This window comes from Acromyrmex echinatior, chromosome 5, assembly GCF_024713525.1.
Source record: "Acromyrmex echinatior isolate Ae372 chromosome 5, ASM2471352v2, whole genome shotgun sequence".
Lineage (NCBI taxonomy): Eukaryota > Metazoa > Arthropoda > Insecta > Hymenoptera > Formicidae > Acromyrmex > Acromyrmex echinatior.
The window spans coordinates 10,474,789-10,494,798 of record NC_141856.1 but is presented as its reverse complement, the minus strand read 5'-3'; the positions used below and the strand labels follow the sequence as shown (position 1 = coordinate 10,494,798).

Sequence of the window (20,010 nt, the reverse complement as noted above, 5' to 3'; positions counted from 1 at the left end):
TTGTCCTGCCTGCTTATCGTCTATTTGCCTTGATCATCTGTCAGTGTTGTCAGAAATGGTTTACGCTTGGTAAGTGACAGTCACTAGATATCGCGACGATATCGTACAAACTATACAAATAAAATCACCCGATGTACGTAAACAAAGAAGTGCAAGACGAGTAAATATCGTCAAGGGTAAATACTGTAAGTTAAAAACGTGGAAAATCTTCATCAAATATACATTGGCATCACCTAATACTGGGAAAAAATAAAAAATTAAACATCAAACACGCGCGTATAGCATTTAGGTCGTATTTTACATTTTTATCTTTGAACATTCTATCATTAATATGCTAACAGATGGATTCGTGGAAGTATTATAGTAGCATATATATCGTCCTACATGTTTTTATTTGCGATTGCAATCTACTTTTCGCATATCTATTGCACGTCTATTCATATAACTAATGTAGTACAAAGCTCTCTTAATATTTATTTAAGAAATAGCGATTAAAATGTTAATTATGCGAAAATTGATAGTCTCTCTCTCTCTCATAAATTACTTATCGATCACGGATGCGGCAATAGTCTTTATCGTCGCGATTAACGGAAGGGGTGCGGGACATAATAAATGGTATTGAAATCCCGTCAAGGTCCAGTGCGTCCATGCGAAAAGATCATTGTTTGCACGGCAAAAAGAGCATCGCCGCCGATCTAGGCCGTTAATTATCATCGATGAACCATTAACGGCGCCGTTAACGTTCACGAGCTCATATCGCTTAATGAGATTTCCCTTCCAGTTTCTCCTATCGACGACGATCGCGGGAGCGAAGACGCACTGTAAAAGGAGACGCGTTTTTCTTGCTTTACGATTTTTCCAAGATGTCTTAGAGGAGGTGGCCGTTGATGATAGGCGCGTGTATTTGCAATTCAGATCACGTATAAATTTCATAGCATGTAGAAAAGGAGACGAACCGGCGATGCGAAGGCATGACATACGTAGAGTTCGATGATAGGAATTCACACATTTTTTTTTTATTTAGTAAACCGATACTCTTTCCTAGTGTGTCCGATGAATAAACCTAATATTCGAATAAATGAATAAAAAATGAATGAAAATACTCATTCGAATATATTTCTTTTTTATTCGTTAAGAAACGAATAAATATTTTTTTATTCCATTTGAATGAATATTTTTTAAATATAATTACGAATATTTTCATTTCATATTCATTTTTTTACTCTGTATTATCTATAGCTTGCAAGCCTACAAGAAAAAATCTATAAAAAACAATGGCTACGATTACACGTGCGCTTATATTGATACGATGGGCGTTCTATAGACATTTTTATTGAAAATAAATAATATATCTTGGAATTTAATGTCTATAAACCATAATAAACGTCGCGCCCAAGATATCCTATAAAATATTTATAACATTACTGTTATATAATCGGAATTATATCGAAATATGGCGCTCTATCAAATAGATAGATTTATAAATAAAAAATGTATATCCTTTTAAAATATTTTTTTTAGTTTCCTTTATAAAATCTAAATATTACAATGACAAAAATAAATAAAATTCATTTTTTTTACTTAAAGTCATCAAAGTACTGGTTAAGAGGTAACAATTGCTTATTGGAGCTTTCTTTTTCAGTTTATATTTTGTTTGAATGAATACTCGTTAAATATTCATAGTTTTTTTGTGAATAAATATTTTTTGAAAACTCAAAATTTTGAATGAAAATATGATTAAATTTTTTTTGAATAAATACAATTTGGAGCTCACAAATTTTTATATTCATCGGGCATATTCTTCCCGTTGAGAATTAAAATGATTTCTCCTCCGATAACGTTTAATCAGATACATACTACATTTTTACGCGACTGTTAACATCTTTCCGACTACATCGTTAATCGAGATTCCGTTATAGTTTATCTAGAACAAAGATTATATTTTTATTTATATTCTGGAAGTGAAATTCGCCAAAAAACTTGTTTTTTTTTAAACCACGATAGTGTTCGGTCACGGTGGTGTTCAATGTTTCAGTCAAAGATCAAGGAATGCCGCGGCCGTTATGCTCATTGAATACACATTACCGAATACCCCGTAAAAGCTTATGATACGTAAAAGCTTATGATAAGTAAATAAATGTAACCGACACGGTGAACGACGAGAGATATCGGCACACATAACAGTATACTTTTCATGTAATGACCGATTGGACCGATGAGAAATGCACTTTAATACAATGCTGTCGGTCGATAAATCGCGCTGTGTTAATTTTTCATCGTCGCACCGATGTGGTCGGCGTACGAGAGGAAGATTTCTCAGTTCTTCAGGTACCACCCTTGTATGTGCAATCTGTGCGCGTGTGTAAGTGTGTGTGTGTGTGTGTGTGTGCGTGTGTGTATGTGTATGGATGCACTGTGTACTGAGAACGCGTTGTGTCGTCGTCGTTTCACAAAGCCTGCGAGAGCTTTCACCGATGGAAAGCTAGCCGACGGCCAAGGTGCTGTCCGAGCATCGACGGCGGTTGCACAGTTTGTACAGTGGGTCACAAAAATTCGTGCGGTCTTTAAATAGGCTTTTACTTCCTTTAAGGTCGTAGCCCTCTCGTCGAAAGTGGGCTGAGAGCGGCGCCGAGAGTGCGATCGTACCATCGACTACGGTAATAGAGAAAATGATCCGAGCAATTCCCGATCGACGAAAAATCCCTTCCGCCTCTCGGAGGTGACTACAAACCAGGTGGACTGTATTGTCACGATCTGTCCTCTCTTTTCTCTCTCTCTCTCTCTCTCTCTCTCTCTCTCTCTCTCTCTCTCTCGGCGAAACGATAAACGACGTCTGACGTGAAAGTACTAATATATCGTTAAAGATACTGATGAGGAACAGAAGCGGCGAAACGCGTAATTAACGTTAGGAAGTTATTAACACCGCGACGTGTTACATCTAGGCTCACTTAGGAATGAGATAAAAAATACAGTATGTTACACATATGCTGTCGTCACGAGTTACCGATGCTATGTAGTGATATATAAGCGAGGATAATTATACGTGCAATGTAGAGTGCGCGAATAAAATGCAAGTGCTGGAAGTGAATGTGCAATTCGAAATTAGTATGCAGATTCGAGGGGAGTTTACCTTTCCTTATGCGTGATTTCATTGTATGGCCATTATTAACTTGTATATCCCGTATATCTGTAACAAATCATACTTTCTTGTAATAACAAGTAATACCGTAAGTAAATGAAAAGAGAAACACGTTTGGGAAAAACGATCGAAGATAAAGATTCGAATGTAAAGTTTATTGTTTTTTCATCATTTAAAACTAAACTATCATTAGTATAGTTTTGTGCTTGGTGCACTGAGAGGAATGATTTTGTTGTAGGAACAAATCAAGGGAAAGTAAATGTATAAAAAACCGATCGATTTGTTACTATTACAAATTAATTCGTCAATGTAACACATAATCAATAGTATCGCTAGTAAATAAGAAGCTCATATATATATATATATATATATATACATAAGTTGTAGATGATTACAGGATCCCAAATCGTAAGAAATTGACCAATTCTAGCCAAATATTCTCCCTACATTTGACTGTGCTTGGTCGGTTTCCTTAAGACTGCACGATCATCTATAAATTCTATGTAAACGAACTTAAAGTCTATCTAAAAGATAGATTAGATTCTATATAGTTTGCTTCTGTTACTAATAATTGAATAGTATAGCAGACTAGCAGTAAACACAAGAAAATTTGTTGTCACATATTTACCGGTCACCGGTTATATACTGATGGCTTTGGCTAAATTAACAAAATCCTTTCTCTCAGTGTGGCGAGGAAAAGAATTTGAAACGAGTCACATACCGAATTCACTATACGCATACACGTACATATGAACCCATGTACGATCTTAGTGATCTTAGTAAGGTCGTCTAGCTGACCTTCGCACCAAAGTGTCATCCTGCGTACTCGAGCGTTCACCTGACTCGTGAACGCGCACGAGGACACGCGTGATGAAGTACGCGTGAAATCTGCGCAGCTGCACGTTCCAGGAAAATGCGTAAGCGGTCTGCAATGTGCGGCACAGAGAGCCATCCCTTTAAGCGAATGCGTGCCGACGCGTTACGCGGTTTCACGCTTCGCACGACGTACACGCACACGCACACGCACACGCACACGCACACGCACCCGCCGTGTACTTACCTACTCCGTTCATACGCACGCGGATTATGGCGCCGATTCGTGCGTTCGCATTTACATACGCGTTTACCCGCGTTCTCCCTGATCGTTGTAACCGAGATTGAATTCCTACTTAAGGAGTGCTCGATAAGGATAACGACGATGCACAAGCTCGGCGACCGTGCCGTAAATATTGCCTAGACGCGAGATAAAAGCGTTAAGAGGCGGCAATCCATGACGTCGCGCGCGTGTTGTATCTTTTAGGTAAAAACGCGCTTCCGCGACACGCAAGAGTACAAGGGTTAAACGTAAATGGCAAAGATCTTTCCAGCTTTGATTTACTCGACGGATAAAAAGAATTTATGTGCACGGAACGTTTTTAGTATCGTGCCATTAATGGTCCTTCTCGTTGGACGTTAGTAACTTTGCATGCTTTTCGGTTTCTTTATCAAATTAAAATCATTTGTAGTACATGGACAGATCTTTGTCCTGGTTCTGCGCCATTAATGGCTGTCGGACGTCAGTTCAATTTAACCCCAGATGACTTAACTTTCTAATACTGAAACTAGAATTGAGATTAAAGATAGCAGACGTCGGTGAAATCGATCATAAGAGATTTTCTTCTAGTAGTGATATTCTATCAAAGCATTTTACAATTGTAGTGAAAATAAAAGAATAAGAAATTGCACTTTTTTTATCATTAAGGATAAAAAAAATAATAAAATAGAAAAGTATGTCCTTTTTGGAAAAAATTATTTATAAGGATGAGAGTATTCTTTATTAGGATAAAACATACGTGTAATCATAGTGGAGTGGAATTTCTAGTCAGAAATTGTAAAGATTTAAGGGTGAAAGAAAAGTATATATATGTATATATATCGCGAAGAATCTGCAGACCATCGGGGATATCCTTTCGCCCACGTCCACGTTCTTGCGTCCAAAAGACGACGAGTCCTGCTCGTCTTTGAAACGAAATGGGAATGTGGCGGGAAGAAGAGAGGCTTGAATGACCGGTACGTGAGTCAGACCGAAAGAACCTCGCGTACGGTGCCAGCTAGCAAGAGAAATCCTCGGCAGGACATTGCACCGAAAGACATTCTTCGATCTACCGATCCGAATTTGGAGATATGTCGTCGTGAAGATCCAGCGCATCCCTTGAAATATTCAAATCGCGTTTGGCCAAACAAGTCTACAAATCTGATATTTTTTATGCCGCAACATTAAGGAATATGTACGCATTTACTATGTATATTTATGTATATAGATTTTTATAGGAAATAAATTTTAATCACTTACATAAAAATAACCAGTTTAAGGAAAGATGTGTAGATAATATAGTATAACTCAACGTACATTTAAAAATAATTTTGAATGTGTTACAATATGTACGAAATATTGGGCAATTGCATTTACAAATTATCCTAAAGATAATTTATGAAACACAATTGTAGAGAAAAGAACTATTATCTCAGATACAGGCGTTGCTTTTTCATCATCATCATCATCATCATCCATTAGAAAATTATACTGATTGTGAGTGTTACACAAGATTCTGCTGCCAAAGCGGCGACAAGATTCTCTCATATGAAACAATCAGTAAATATTTCCTGTTGCATAATTTCATATTTAAAGAGCCGCGTTTAAGGCTTGATCTTGGCAAGAAGACAGCACAGTGATTAGAGAGGCGACGTAAAGCGACGTGAGTTAAACGAGCCGTGGTTCCTCAACCATCGTATCTTACAATTAGCATTTTGCTTTTTACTGTTGTTAAAACGTACACTCGAGTACACTGGAACATAGAAAAGGATTCAAGGATCTACATCCATAAACTCGACTATACTTATATCTTGCGATCTTGCGATTGTCACAATTTTCCAGACGCGACTAACGAGAGACGCGCCGCCGTTTATCCGATTTCAGACGTGATATCGCTTTAGTTGCGCCAACATTATCGCTACGTGCACTTTTGTGCAGGATTTCGCAGGTCCTTTACTACACCAATCTGCAGTACCGTTAACCGCGATCGTTACTCGGCGAGCCTGCGCTTCGTATGTCTCGTCGTGTTCCGAAGCGCCTTTTTCCGTGCTTTAAAGACTCGCACGCAATGCGGAAATGCACGCTCGAGGGAGGTTTGCACGTCGTTAGCACACTTTTGCGCGTCCGCTGCTCGGTTTCATTTCAGGCGCCATTCCGCTGCACGCTCGCAGTTATCTAAAATTTGCGGAAGATGTTGGCGTCTCAAAAACGTTAGTCCTTTCATTCTCAACTGATTTATATGCTGAGTTATGCTTCGTCACTCACGATATGTGAGAAAGAGAAATTTTTGTATTTGAGAGCCTCGTTTAATTACTAATCTTAAATAATCATAAATCTTATTTAGCTAGTTAGCTTGCTTGCTTATTTATTAGCAAAGAAATTTGCGGTTTGAAATAATTTGGATCCGAAAAAAAACGATAAAAATTTAGTTAGATTTGTTAGAATATTAAGATATAATTATGTAGGACGCTCAAGTTGATTGCCGAAATGCTAAAACTTTTTTGAGCGAGCAGCATTGCTCACTCTAGCAAAATCTTATTTTTAGATCTGTGTCTAAAAATTTTGTATCAAATTAAATTTTTGGATACTTTCGCACGCAAAATCGTTCCTTCCGTATACGTATTTGTAAAATGTGTGTCACAATGACAAGAGTAAGAAGCTTGATATATGCAATACGAAAATGAAAATCTCAATGAATTTTACACGCAAGAGTTCAAAGAGTTCTAACCGCATCGTCAGTTTGAACATTTAGAGCGGCGACATTAAGCAGGCTCACTTCCACCATTATTATACTATCGGATGCAGAAGATTCTCGATTCGCGGTCGATACGGAAACGCGACAGCCCGTGTCCGGTGGCTGTGCAACCACCGGGCGATAATGAAATCTAAATTGCAAATTATGACGGGACATAACTCGCGCTCGTTATTCCGCACGTTATGCCCCATTGTCACGGTGGTCAGCCTGTTTGCACGCGCGCGCGCAAACATGGGCTTTATAATGTCCATTTGAATCACCGCCGAGGATGTGTGAGGATGTGCACGCCAAACCGCCGATGCAATATGCTGTGGACCGTTAAGAGCCGCGACCCCTCGAGATTCGCGCAGAAAAAACGAAGAATCAAGCACACCGGGAGCTTTGTTCGGGGCATGTTTTACGGATTCTTCCTCGCCGAGCGTAAAAATTCAAAGTTTTTTCTTTCTCACATCTCCCGGCTACTTTATCGCGAATTTGTTTGGATTAAATACAACTCAGCATGGGGTCCTTTGATCATCTAAATTTTTTTTTTTTTTTTATAACAAAGAGTATGAAGATATATTGAAATATATATATATATATATGCATATGTATTTCTAAGGTATTTTGTTTGCAAGGGAAATAAGTAAAACAATAAATGAAAAATACCTTTGTGTACATGTAATTTATATTATAGGTAATAAGTTTTAAGAAACTTTGAAATACTCACTTTGATGATAGCCAGGGAGAATCTGTGAAATGAGTATGAACAGTAATGTACATCATATAGAATTGCTTAGTTTAAAGCCCTAATATATTCTGACAGGGTTGATGGTGGCGGTGCGTACATTTGACGGTACGTGGAACAGAGGAAATATATTGCCGCGAGCATGCGGAAACGCAATGTGCGAGGTCAAGGCTCATCAGGAGATTGAGAAAGAGAGAGAGAGAGAGGATGGACACCTCGGCTTCGCGCGGAAAATTGGCCAAAGTGCGCGGTCTCGCGGCTCGCGGCTCGTCTGTTGCGCGAGATGTGTGGAAATTAAGATCTTATCGTGTTCATATTCTCGATGCGTGCGAGGCACAAGTTTCTATTGATCGGAGTACGCGGCCTCGCAATTAACACAGCCGTGCGCGGAAAAATATCGCGAGGAAATTAACGTCGGTACCCGGAAATAGAGACGTTGCGTTTCCGCGCCCTCGTCCTCGCCCTCGCCCTCGCCGGCCGCGTCTACTTTGTTAGAATCTCGCGATGAGATACGACAACGCAATGATTTACCCCGCAATGAATAACCCTATTAATTTCGAGGCAACGCGATCGCCAGATTTTCCCCTTGGTAAAAATTTGTCGAGTGAAATAACACACACACACACACACACACACACACACACACACACACACACACGCAAGAGATTAGGATCTAATCGGCATTGCCATCTACCATGTGGGAGTGACGCCAACAAGTACAATAATTGAAACATTTATCCCTGTCTGTATAGAGACAATAGCTACATTATGATAATTACATATGATAATTATAAATGCGTTAAAAACTGTTGAAATTTTATTCAATGATCTGAAGGAATGGGTGAAAGATATAAGAAAAATAAAATACCTATAATTGAACATACGAAAAATATTTTTTTAATAAAGATAAAATATTATATTGATTATAATTGCTATTTACAATAAATAATCTTCTCACATTGGGTCAAGAAATGTTTTTCTTCAATGGTGTTGTATCATAGAAAACAATCATACTCGAAAGAACAATATTACATCAAAGTACAATATTACAAAGTCAAACTTTATATCAAAACTTATTTTACGAACGAACCTCATCGAGAAATAACGAGATAAATTGAAAAATAAATGAAGCTTCTATCTTCTTTACGTTGTAATACATAAATAATCATGCAAATAGCATAATGCGTGCGTCCGATATGCGTAAACCTGTTTTACAGTTGTATCGATGATGCATAACGCAAGCCGTAGAATAATTGTAGGTCAATAGATCACGCGATAGAATATTGAAAATAACATTCGACATTCTGTGAGGTTCCGTAAGATTCGTCGGTCGACAAGAGCGCTTCACAGATGATACAATCATTTCCTGGTATTCGAAGAACACGTAGCATGCGGAAATGTTGTGCGAGGTCAAGATTCCAGGACCACCTTATCTTAGTATAACAGTTGCATTATAAATTTTTAGATCATGCGCAGAAATCAAAATTGCAAGTTAAGATATTTTTATATCGATAAATTATCTCCTTTTTTTTTCTTTAGAAAAAAAAAGGAATATAAACTAGAGAGGAAAATGGAACGAGTCAAGGTTTGAGTCACGCCGCGAGGCGTCAATCAATTCCGTAGTTACGAAAGATGTGACGAAGCGAGATTGCTCGTTATCAATCAGACGAAAGCGCAACGTAAGACGAGAGATTGACGCAGATAATGAATGTAGGTACTTCGGCAGGTTGAATTGAGTCGGCGACCGCGCGTTCCGCCGATTGCAAAACGAAAGTCTCGAAGTTTCTTGCAGTGCAAGGCGCGCATTCCGCGCCCATTGTCGGAGTCATTTATTAATACCTCCTCTCCGTCATTGACCTCTCCATTAACCCGGTTTACGCAAGCAATGGGTAACTGGTGAGACACGACGAGAATCGCGCGAGCTATTAGAATCGCCGTTGTTTCTCGAATAGCGGATCGTTGCACCATCGTCGTCGTCGTCGTCGTCGTCGTCAACGCTGTGTTCGATCGCCATTGGGACGGAGCACTTCCTGGCCAGGTCCCGCCCGGACCCCGCTGCGACTTTCACAAAGAAACGATCTCGTTCGCGACCTTAACTCTCGATCACATACCTTGTTAGATACGACGATTCAAGAACGATCGCCGAACACGTTACGCTGTACGCGCACAGATGCTGTAAATTGTACCTCTTTCTCTTTTTCGCGCTAAGCTGCCGCTCTACAGCTTCGAGGATTGCAGGTCCGTGAACTTTATGTGACTATTTCAACTCTTTGTATACTGTCGACTTATTTTATTTGATTATCGTCGTTGATTATAAGCATGCGTATATCGATATGATTTCTATTACGTGTTTGCGTATTATTTATATTGAGCTTTTATAGTTTCGATATTATATAATAATGATTTGCATGTATATATGCATTAGGATAATTTTTATTTAACATATTCACGCGTTAGTTGCGCATACATACATACAGTGAGAGCAAAAAGTATTCGTACAAGGAAATTTTTTATAAAAGAAGTCTTGTTTGTAAAAAATAAACGTTAATTAGCTATTTTATACAATGAATATATTCTGTTTTAACATAAACAAATAAGTTTCGCATGTATTTCCTGAATTTAGAAGTCAAATTTGTCGATTGTACACTGTTAGAAATGTTCTTAAATTTTATTAACTTTTAAGTTACACAATTCGAATTTAATTTCATGACATTACATTTAAATTTAATGTATTTTTTCATTTGAAAATTTATAAAATTTGTAAAAATGTATTTTTTTCATAAAATTTTATTAAAAGTACATTAAATTTCATCAATTTAATATACACGTTCATTTCGTTTAAATAATCACTGTAACTTAATTTTCAGTTAAATCATTCATTACTTTTAATTTCGTTCATAACCACGAGTTTCATTTATATGTAAAGGAAGCTCGTGTTTACATTTCTAAGAGTGTACGAATACTTTTTGAGCATCCAAACAATAGAATTTTTTATTTCCGCTTATTTTTCAGATGATATATTTTTTATAATTAATGCACATCTTTTTGGTATATATCATTTTAAGAAACATACAGTCTATTTTATTCTTTATGAATAAATTGTTAATTACCCAGCAAGAAATGATTGTCAATCGACGTCGAATTGGTATTGAAATCGATTCGACATCAATTTGATGACTCATTTCTCTGGATAATTTACTTTTGAAAAATAAAATTTTTTTAAAAATATTTTCTCTGTACAAATACTTTTTGCACTCACTATATATATATATGTTTGTACTCAACTATTTCTTAATTGTCCGTGACATTCAACACATTTATTCGTTCCTATCCAATAATTATGGCTTATTCTAATCGGTGTTTTCTTACTGTTTCCGTGACTACGATTGCTATATCTTCGGAATTCTCCATTAGGTAATTACGATACGCACCTTTATCTGAGGTATGTCGAATGATTACTAACGGAAAATGTGAGTCTATTTCGCTTCGTGTGTTTGCCATTCGCGGTCGGGAAGGTTTGTGGCGACGAGCGAAAATTTTTGCGCCGGCTTAAGAATCTTGCAAGATTCCTGCATGCGCGATAGTTTATCAATCGGCATAATTGCTCTTATTTATGCGAGCCTCGATAATCGTGTATCGCGCATCTCTGAATCGTAATGCTGTAGCTCCTGGGGAAATGACGGGCAATTCCCGGGGCATTTCCTGTGCTTTACTTCCGTCTCGATCTTTTATATTACTGATAATCTCGCGCGGCGATTCGTATTTGAAACTGCGGCGAGCCCGCGGTCGTTAATTTCCTGCCGGAGTGAAACTGTGCGCGCGTTCGAACCTCGGAGATCAAAGGATAATATTTCTCACACCGGCCGACAGTATAATCGGCACGCAACGTTTCGCCCGGCTATACGTGCGTGTGTGTATGTAGTTTCATCTACGTACACGTCCATGCCGTCACATTTATGCGTATTTCATAATATGGTATACATGAGCGTTACGCCTGTGCTGCTGTACATTTAATACGCGAACACGCGTATTAATGTGCGAGAAAATCGGTGACCGCGTCGACTCGTCGAGGTGTGCGGCACACTTCGGTCTCGTCTCAGAGTTCCAGCCACCGGCCACTTTCCCGTCGTGCTGAAACGCATCCGCTTAGATCTCAACGCGACGCAGAGTGAACTGTGAAGAGTAAAACGCGTTGAGAATCATGCGGACATGCGCGAGAATCACTTCCGAGACGGGATTGCGATTCCCGTCATGAAAGACGCCTTTCCCGCACCTTTCCTCTTCTCGGAATCAAGACGTAACGAGAGGGAATAAGACGTTAGGAATGCAAAAGTTGTAACTAGAGACTCTGACTTTTTGACCAAAATATTGACGTTCTGAAAAAAATCTCAGCAATTTTATATTTATTTCGTGATTATTATCGTGTAGGGAATACGCGTATACACAGTTGGAAAATTTGCGTTAAATTCATTCAACACCCTTCACGTGTATCCCAAACGGCCTATTCAAATTTTTATGTTAGTTTAATACAAGAGGAATAGATTAAAAGTAACGCAAAAAAAGTAATACTGACACAATTTGTAAGTAAACTGTGAAAGCATATTTTTTCACTAAAACTAACATTTACTGTTAAGAATTTACGTTTTAAAACACATTATTTTTATGTTATTTGTTCACTCACTCGTAAATTGTATTATTTTGACATTAAGAAATTTTGAAACACAAAATATTTAAATAATATAATCACGTTAAATTAAAAATTCAACAACAAAGACTTGAGTGGATCGTTTCAAATACAAAATGTTTTTACTGTGTAAATACGAGAGCGTTTAAAAACATTTCTTATGCACGACACTTCAAACGCGTAAAAAAATTTCCCCTATATTTAATATACTCTTCGATAAAATTCTGAATCATCTCGTATAGTGTATTAAAATCTGTCTACTTGTGTCTACTACGAACGATTCTCCGTATTCTCTTTTATCTCTTGGAATGGGTATCTCCTTTACAAGGATCTCAGGTTCCACGGTTCTCTCTATCTCATTACGATGGAAATCATTTGACAGAAAAGTCTATGGACATTGGAAGCATCGTAAACACTATATAGACTTAACTACCATTTTCATTTAGCGCAATATATGTTTCGAGACACGAACGTTCAGAGTTAATTAGTCATCGATGCGAACGTTTTTGTATTTGGAGTACACGTGAACGAGCTCTTTAAGGTACGTTCTAACGCCTCATCTTCGAGGACGTTGTCGCACCGTGTCTCAGTTTTCTCGTCGCCCACACATGCACGAGATGCACGAGTGCAGTGTTTCGACTGCACTCGACGCTACCGCGCAGATCTAATCTTCGCCAAGGTCGCCGATGCAGGATTCCGAACATTACATTAGCAGCCTCGCCTCAGTAAATAGATGCCGCGTCGCGTCGCGTCGCGTCGCCGCGCTCAGAAATTTGAATATTTACTGAATATTTAGCATCTTTGGATAAATAAACATCTGCGACGGTACAGCGGCTGAGCTGGCTCAATATGCACTCACAAAGTGTGAGAATATTTTTTCTTTCTTTTTTCCGTAAAAACATGCATATTTACGCGCCATCGTTAGAATATTATTAAAAGAAAGCATTAATCATTAAGCTAAATATTATTAAAAGGAACATTAATTGATCATTTTAATCATAGTATCAGCAAAATTAGTGAGTGATGAATTAATGCTAGTTTAAGCAGTTCTTTTTGATATCCTTGCACTTACTGAGGCACGTATCGTCTGTTGAGTCATCAACCTTAGAATTTAGTTTATTCTTCGATTGCCTGTGCCTCTTATTTGTGAACGCGAATCTGACGTTTCCGCACAACGGTGACTCATTGTTCCTAGGTAGACAAAAGAGACGAAATAACAACGACCGTGACCCGCGCAGGAAGCAAATAGATGTCGGTATAGCAAATAGTTGTGCACTTTGTCTCTCGAGTACAAAAGCTTTCACAGAAAACGAAGGCGAATATTAGAGGAAAATTGTACAGTTATCCTCATATAAAAAAGTACTTGAGTTTCGCTGTAGAACGTATAGCGAATGTTTTATTAGATATTTAAAAAAAAAGGATAAAAGAATCAAATATAGATAAATGAAACTTTCGTCATATTTAACAAAATCTCTTCAAAAAACAAAAGTAATTTTTGGGTTAATATTTGTGTTGGCCGAGACGAAAAAGTACCGGAGAATTAATTATTTTCTCAGAATAATGAAACTTTATATGAGCGGCCGCTTCAAGATTCATTCTTTCCCAGGAAATATTTCGTAATCGCTTTTTTGCAGGATTCGTGATACATATCCGAGAACAGGTGTAAATTGTGTCAAGCGCCAAAGAAATAAAAAAAACACATCGCACAAACCGTGTCGTGATTTCGCGATAACTGCTGTTTATTACAGAAGCATCTGCGCTCGTTCAAAATTCCAAAGAGGGGGTCACCGGTGACCTCCGGGCGACTATAAAATGTTTGAAAAAAAAATCATCCTGTTAATCAGCAATAATCATAATGACACGATCGAGGGAAACGAGGGGGGATCTTTTGTAGCTATTTATTCCCCGTTACATCGTTATTCGAGATAAACGTTGCGGCGGTTGTGGAGAATTCATCGTAATCGCGAACGCAAATCGCCGAGCGCTGCCCAAAGCAGCAAAAACGTGGGAAAAAATATAGCTGGAGCGCGAGAGTGACGCGATGCTGCGATAGTTGGGATATTTATTGTATTCTTCCTTTGCACCTGTCGCAAGCTTGAAATTTGTTTCTTGCAGCGAAATTGTCATGCACAATTTGTCGAGGGAAACAATACACAATGTAAAGATCACATTTCTTTGATTGTACTTTGCAGATATTTTCTTTGGTAAAATTGTTTATAAATCTAATTTACAACATAATTCCTTTGCTTCTTAAATAGTGAATAAAAAGAATATAAAAGTTCATCATTTTAATTTTTTGTTACATAACAATGTTGTTACGTCAGAATCAATTATATAATTATACAATACGAGTATCTTGTGGTATACAAAATAATTTCAATCCTCTGCCGACAACTGAAGTATTTAAAAGCACTATTGATATTTCGATTATAAATTTTTATAGATTTAGATAAATTTAAATCTATAAAAATTAATAAAATACGATCCTATTTTTATAATGAAAAAACTCGTTGTTAAAACTTTGACAAATATATCGGAATTTTTTCAGGTTTTCATGTAATTCAGATAAATAAAAAAATTTGCTCTGTTTTTTAAAGACTTCTATTGCTAACGAAAGAATTACAAGAATTCATGTTGCTGAGGCGGAGGATTAAATAGCAAAAACAATTCAAATTTTCTTCGATACGTATCATGGGTATATATACTTATGCCCTGTATGCACTGTATTCTTAATGCGCAATCTTAGGATCATTTTCTAAGAATCAAGTAACGATACTTCTGCGGCTTCTCGGTTTACGATTGTTACAGTATACATGCTATTACGAACAATTCTCGAGGTTACATTCTTCGATGCTTCACTAACACGAGTTATACATCGGAATATTACCGATCATCTCACGTAATTACGTTGCATGGGATTCATTCGTTGTATTGAATACAGCAGACACACACACACACACACGCGTCTTTTATGTATCTAAAATCGTCTTGGTGTATGACTCACTAGGCGACAAAGCAGTTTTACGTTACACGTACGCCAGCGTAAAATGAACATCGCATAGTTGCATTATCTCTCGCGTACGTCAATAAGACTGCACGTAGCTCGTTATGGCTGTCTTGTATACACACACGGCGCACGAGTTCCGTAATTACACAGAATTTTCCGACTAACGTCTGTCGACTATCTTAATCGCATCGGGAGGAAGTAGGCTGAGGATGAAGGATGAAGGACTGCGGACGAAAAATATGTTTGAACAGGCAGCAGCAGCAGCAGCAGCAGCAGCAGCAGCAGCAGCAGCAGCAGCAGCAGCAGGGGAAGAATCATGACTACACACGACTAGTCACAATTATTCTTCGCAACGCAACGTGTAATAATTCAGTTTCTCATAAGCACTGTCTCCGACTGAAAAGAAACGCGCGAAAAGAAGGGCGCTACGGGTATCAGGTGATACGCGCTAATTACGTGTTGTTCGCTTAATAATTACGACACACACCGGGGCTCTCGCGTACGATTAATCAAGCCCCTCGTTTCGCCGTATATAGCCACGGGAATAATTGAAGTTTTGACGAGTTCCCACTCTAATGATATCGTTCGAGTAATAAGAAACCACTGCGCGCAGATTCACGCCCTGCTCCACCTCCACCTTCGATGTCCTTGAAGATGAAAGGGTGAATTGGCGCGTGGATCGATGATCGTTAATTACCTCGAGGAACCTTGACGAAGATGGCAGTTGGTAAATCGTTACACGAGTCGACAAAATGTTTGTTCTGTATTGCGAGATTCTTGAAGATTTCAGAACCAAGAGTTTTATAGCCGAGAGTCACGCGATCTCTCAAGTCACTTTTAAAATATTACAACTATTAAAAGCAAATTAAAAAATATTTATAGGATGGTTTTTTTTTATTTTTGAATGCATAATCTGTTTGGCATTAAAATTTGGAAAAGTACAAATCTTTACGCGTCACATCACTTTAGTTGACAGGATGACAATAATTTTCTGCAAGTGTCATTTTATGACGCTATTTACTTTATAGCGTTAACTTGAAAATCGGGTCGTTATTCGAACCTGTATATTAAGTCTACATCTGATCTTTCTAAAGCCTTAAAATGGTTTTTTTGCCTTTACGTCTATTATTTGAATTAACATAAGTGACTTGATAAGTCAGAAAATCGTGTTATTAACAATTCTACGTTTCGCACGATTAATTCTCATTTACCTTCTTCGATATGTACGAGATTATTAACCGCAAAGCGTATAACTAAACCAGCAACCGTACTATTAATTAATCGACGCTTAGAAACCGGAATTCATTCCAGAATGTAGAGTCGATATTAACTTTTATTTGTTGATCGTAATCGTTAGTACAGATCGTATTACTGATGCGTGTACTAACGTATTTTATGTTACGTTTACTTTTTTTTCGAAAAGTCATATGCTGTCATATGTTACAACAGGTGGCACATACAGTATTGCAATATAAAACTAGGAACTTATGTAAATTCCCCGTTACTTTTACAATTTACTCCAATTTTGTACATGCGAACGTTACAGAATTGACAGTTGAAACGAGACGAAGTTTATTATCTTCCTCAATATATTTTATGACAGTTTAACATACTATAAAAAAAATATATTACAATCATTTTATACGATCTTATCTTAAAAGTTAACCAGTCAGTATTCACAATTCGTTCTTATCTTAAGACTGGTCTTAAATATAAGTCTCGACTATGGACATCAGTCTTCGTTTCTCATTTGTCTATCCTTTTTCGGTACTTGACGTTTTCCATTTGAAGGAAAATCGCGCGACGTGATGCATCACACGTCTGGAATTGCGCATGCGTGCACCGACACGGAGTTCGGAGTGCTCGGGATCCCTTTCGCGAGGACGAGCAGCGGAACGGTTTGCGTTAAGGCCTGAGGCCTGAGGGAGAGAATCGGAGAATCAGAGAATCAGAGAATCAGTCTCGATCGCCATGGTAACCGTGCTGAGTCGCGCCCGCCTCGTCGTACGTACTCACGACTCACGTACTGTCCGTCATCAAACTCCGATCGTGCGGCTTCGTGAGATTTCGCGTGCGTTCGGCCGGTTTCGCGCACGCTCGGTCATCTCCGCCGCGCGCGAGCGAGGCCAACCAGTCGGAGTCGACTAGTCGAACAGTTCTTCGCGACTAGCGCGACCAGTTTGATTTCGCACGTAGCTGTGACGCGGTCGGCTCTCTCAGGTGTTCCGGCACGGTGCGGCGTGTGTTTTGCCTACGTCAACGCACGCACGCACGCACGTACGTACGTACGCAGTTCTTACCCGGCGACATCTTGTGCCTCGATTCTTGCGTGTAGTGCGACTCGACACACGTCTAGTCGTAGTTGCTCCGAAAGCGCGACGGTCCTTTACCGAAACGGAGCGCGTTTCGGTAAACCACACGATCGCGGAGTGTATTTCGCATGGCCTGTGAAGGCGCCTGAAGGCAAATACCTGTGTAAGTCCGCCGACTTTCGAGCCAGCCGAGTTGAGTCTTGTTTTTCGTTTCGTTTTAAGACGGTGTCTTCAGCACGTCCTTTCGCGCGTTTTGCATTTCCAACGCACGCCGAATCACGATTCACGGACTGGAGATTATTCACGCGAGACGCCACGATGATTTGTTAGTGTAATCAGGATCCTTCCTCCGCTCCGTCTCGCGTGTTTCGTGAAACATGGTAACGTGGTATCGTAGTATCGCCGGGACTACGAGGGAACTCCCGTTCATTTTCGCCGTCATAATTGGAGTGTGACGCATCCGAAGTCTAACCTCTTACGCGTCGCGTCTAATTCGTCGCGCGCTCGCGCCACGTTGTTGACAGTGTCCTCGGAGTACCACCTGTGGATCTCTTTACGTTTACCTTATATTAGTATATAATACAAGTGACAGTGACACCCATTTGCGACACCGAAGCTGTGAGAAGTTGTCGGCAATGCCGGTGACGATTGAAGGCGCGCGAGGGTCTCTGGGAGAAGTCTCGCCGTAAACGCACACGTTCGCTGGCGATTAATCGCGAATCGATTGATGATGACCATGTTCGGCACTCTCGTGCAGAGGCTCACCTCGCCGGTGACCTCGCCGACGAGCCCGCGACGGCGCTACAAGTCGCCGCCGTTGCGCTGGGAAGTGCAGAGCGACCCGGAGGACGACCCGGCTGCGCCCGTGAGGAAATCCAGGGCCAAGCATCTCCTCGACAAGCGCAAGAGCAAGAGCAGGTCGCGCGGACTGCACTCCTCGCAATCGGACCACCTGCAGATATGTAACTCCGGCAACGGTAGCTGGCACGATATCGCCTTTCCACCATTGCGAGGTACCAAGAGTCTCGGCAGGCTCGACGGCATGAAAGAGGTGAGTCCATCCTCGAGGACGTTATCTTTGCAAAGATGCGCGAGTGTTTACATTTACCTCGTATCAACGAGGGTTCGATCCGGAGGATGCGAAACACTCCGATGCGATAGCGAATTAAGTTCATCCAAGTTGCGAAATTTCGGAGTAGAGGATAGCTTTCGTTTTTATGCAACATCTGCAAATAATGATTAATAATAATTGTAGGTGATTTTGGAAAGATGTTTTTTGAATTTGTTAGATAATATGATTCGTCCCGGAAGTATATTATGAATTCTCCGTACTGTCGGACTCCGATCGCGTTTTGCGATCTGCACATCCTTACTCATTTTTTGCGCCACGTTTTTATCATCGCGCAAACATACCGCTGAAACGTTAAACGGCAAAAGTTGTAGCGGACGATAATAATTGGCGTACGGTTTCAATTCTTTTTTTACTTCTTTACGTGAAACCAGTCGACGTACCTTATAACGCTCCTGATATCAGGATATGCGTTAGGCAAAATGTGATTCTAAATAATCTTGTTGATTTGTTTATTTAAAAAACAGCGAGCAGAACGAATAAAGATTTAATTTAACATTATAAAGTATTTTATAATTTTTCGGACAGAAATACTTTTATTTTAAAAAATATTGTTTGACTATTATTATTGTTATTTTCATTATGCTTTACATTTACACACTTAACTTTAACAACTATTATTATTATTATTATTATTATTATTATTATTATTATTATTATTATTATTATTATTATTATTATTATTATTCATTAATTTTATCGACACGTAAGTACCCGAATACTCTGATCAAATTTTAAACAAACATATTTTTGCGAATTTTATTATGACGTCTGAAAATCTCCACACTTCAAACAACAAAGAACAATATCCACAGATTTTATCTCGTACATTTTTAGCGACGACCTTGTGAAACAAGGCAGTGAAAGGGTGAAAAATTATACATTGACAGAAGGGTAAATTAATCGCGCATTTGCGTATTAAGCGGAATACCGTAATCGACCCGTAAGTTACTTCCGTGTAATCATAATCCCGCTTGATATCTAGTAACGCAAGTTTCTACATCTTCAAAACGGATCAGTTTCACTATGAATGTACTTGACGCAACGATCCGTTACATATTAACAATCTTCGGCTGCGCAAGGTATCGAAAGTGCTCGGAATCGGATCATGACGCATGTCTGCGAAATGTCGGAGGTATCTTACGCGTCAATTATTTTACGAATTTATGGATTGGATAATCTGCT

General features: G+C 39.0%; 1 protein-coding gene across 5 annotated transcripts in view; it reads left to right on the top strand.

Moving 5' to 3' along the window:
• LOC105153557 (rho GTPase-activating protein 20) overlaps positions 1 to 20,010 on the top strand; it is a 197,537-nt gene that overhangs the window by 82,768 nt on the left and 94,759 nt on the right. For 2 of the 5 annotated variants that reach the window (XM_087406345.1, XM_011068465.2), the window contains exon 1: positions 17,584 to 18,747. The exons of the other annotated variants lie outside the window; for them this stretch is intronic. In XM_087406345.1, the coding sequence (XP_087262471.1) occupies positions 18,424 to 18,747 (324 nt within the window). In that variant the 5' untranslated portion in view covers positions 17,584 to 18,423. Of the gene's footprint in view, positions 1 to 17,583; positions 18,748 to 20,010 lie in introns of those variants that run through there. 5 annotated transcript variants of the gene reach the window in all.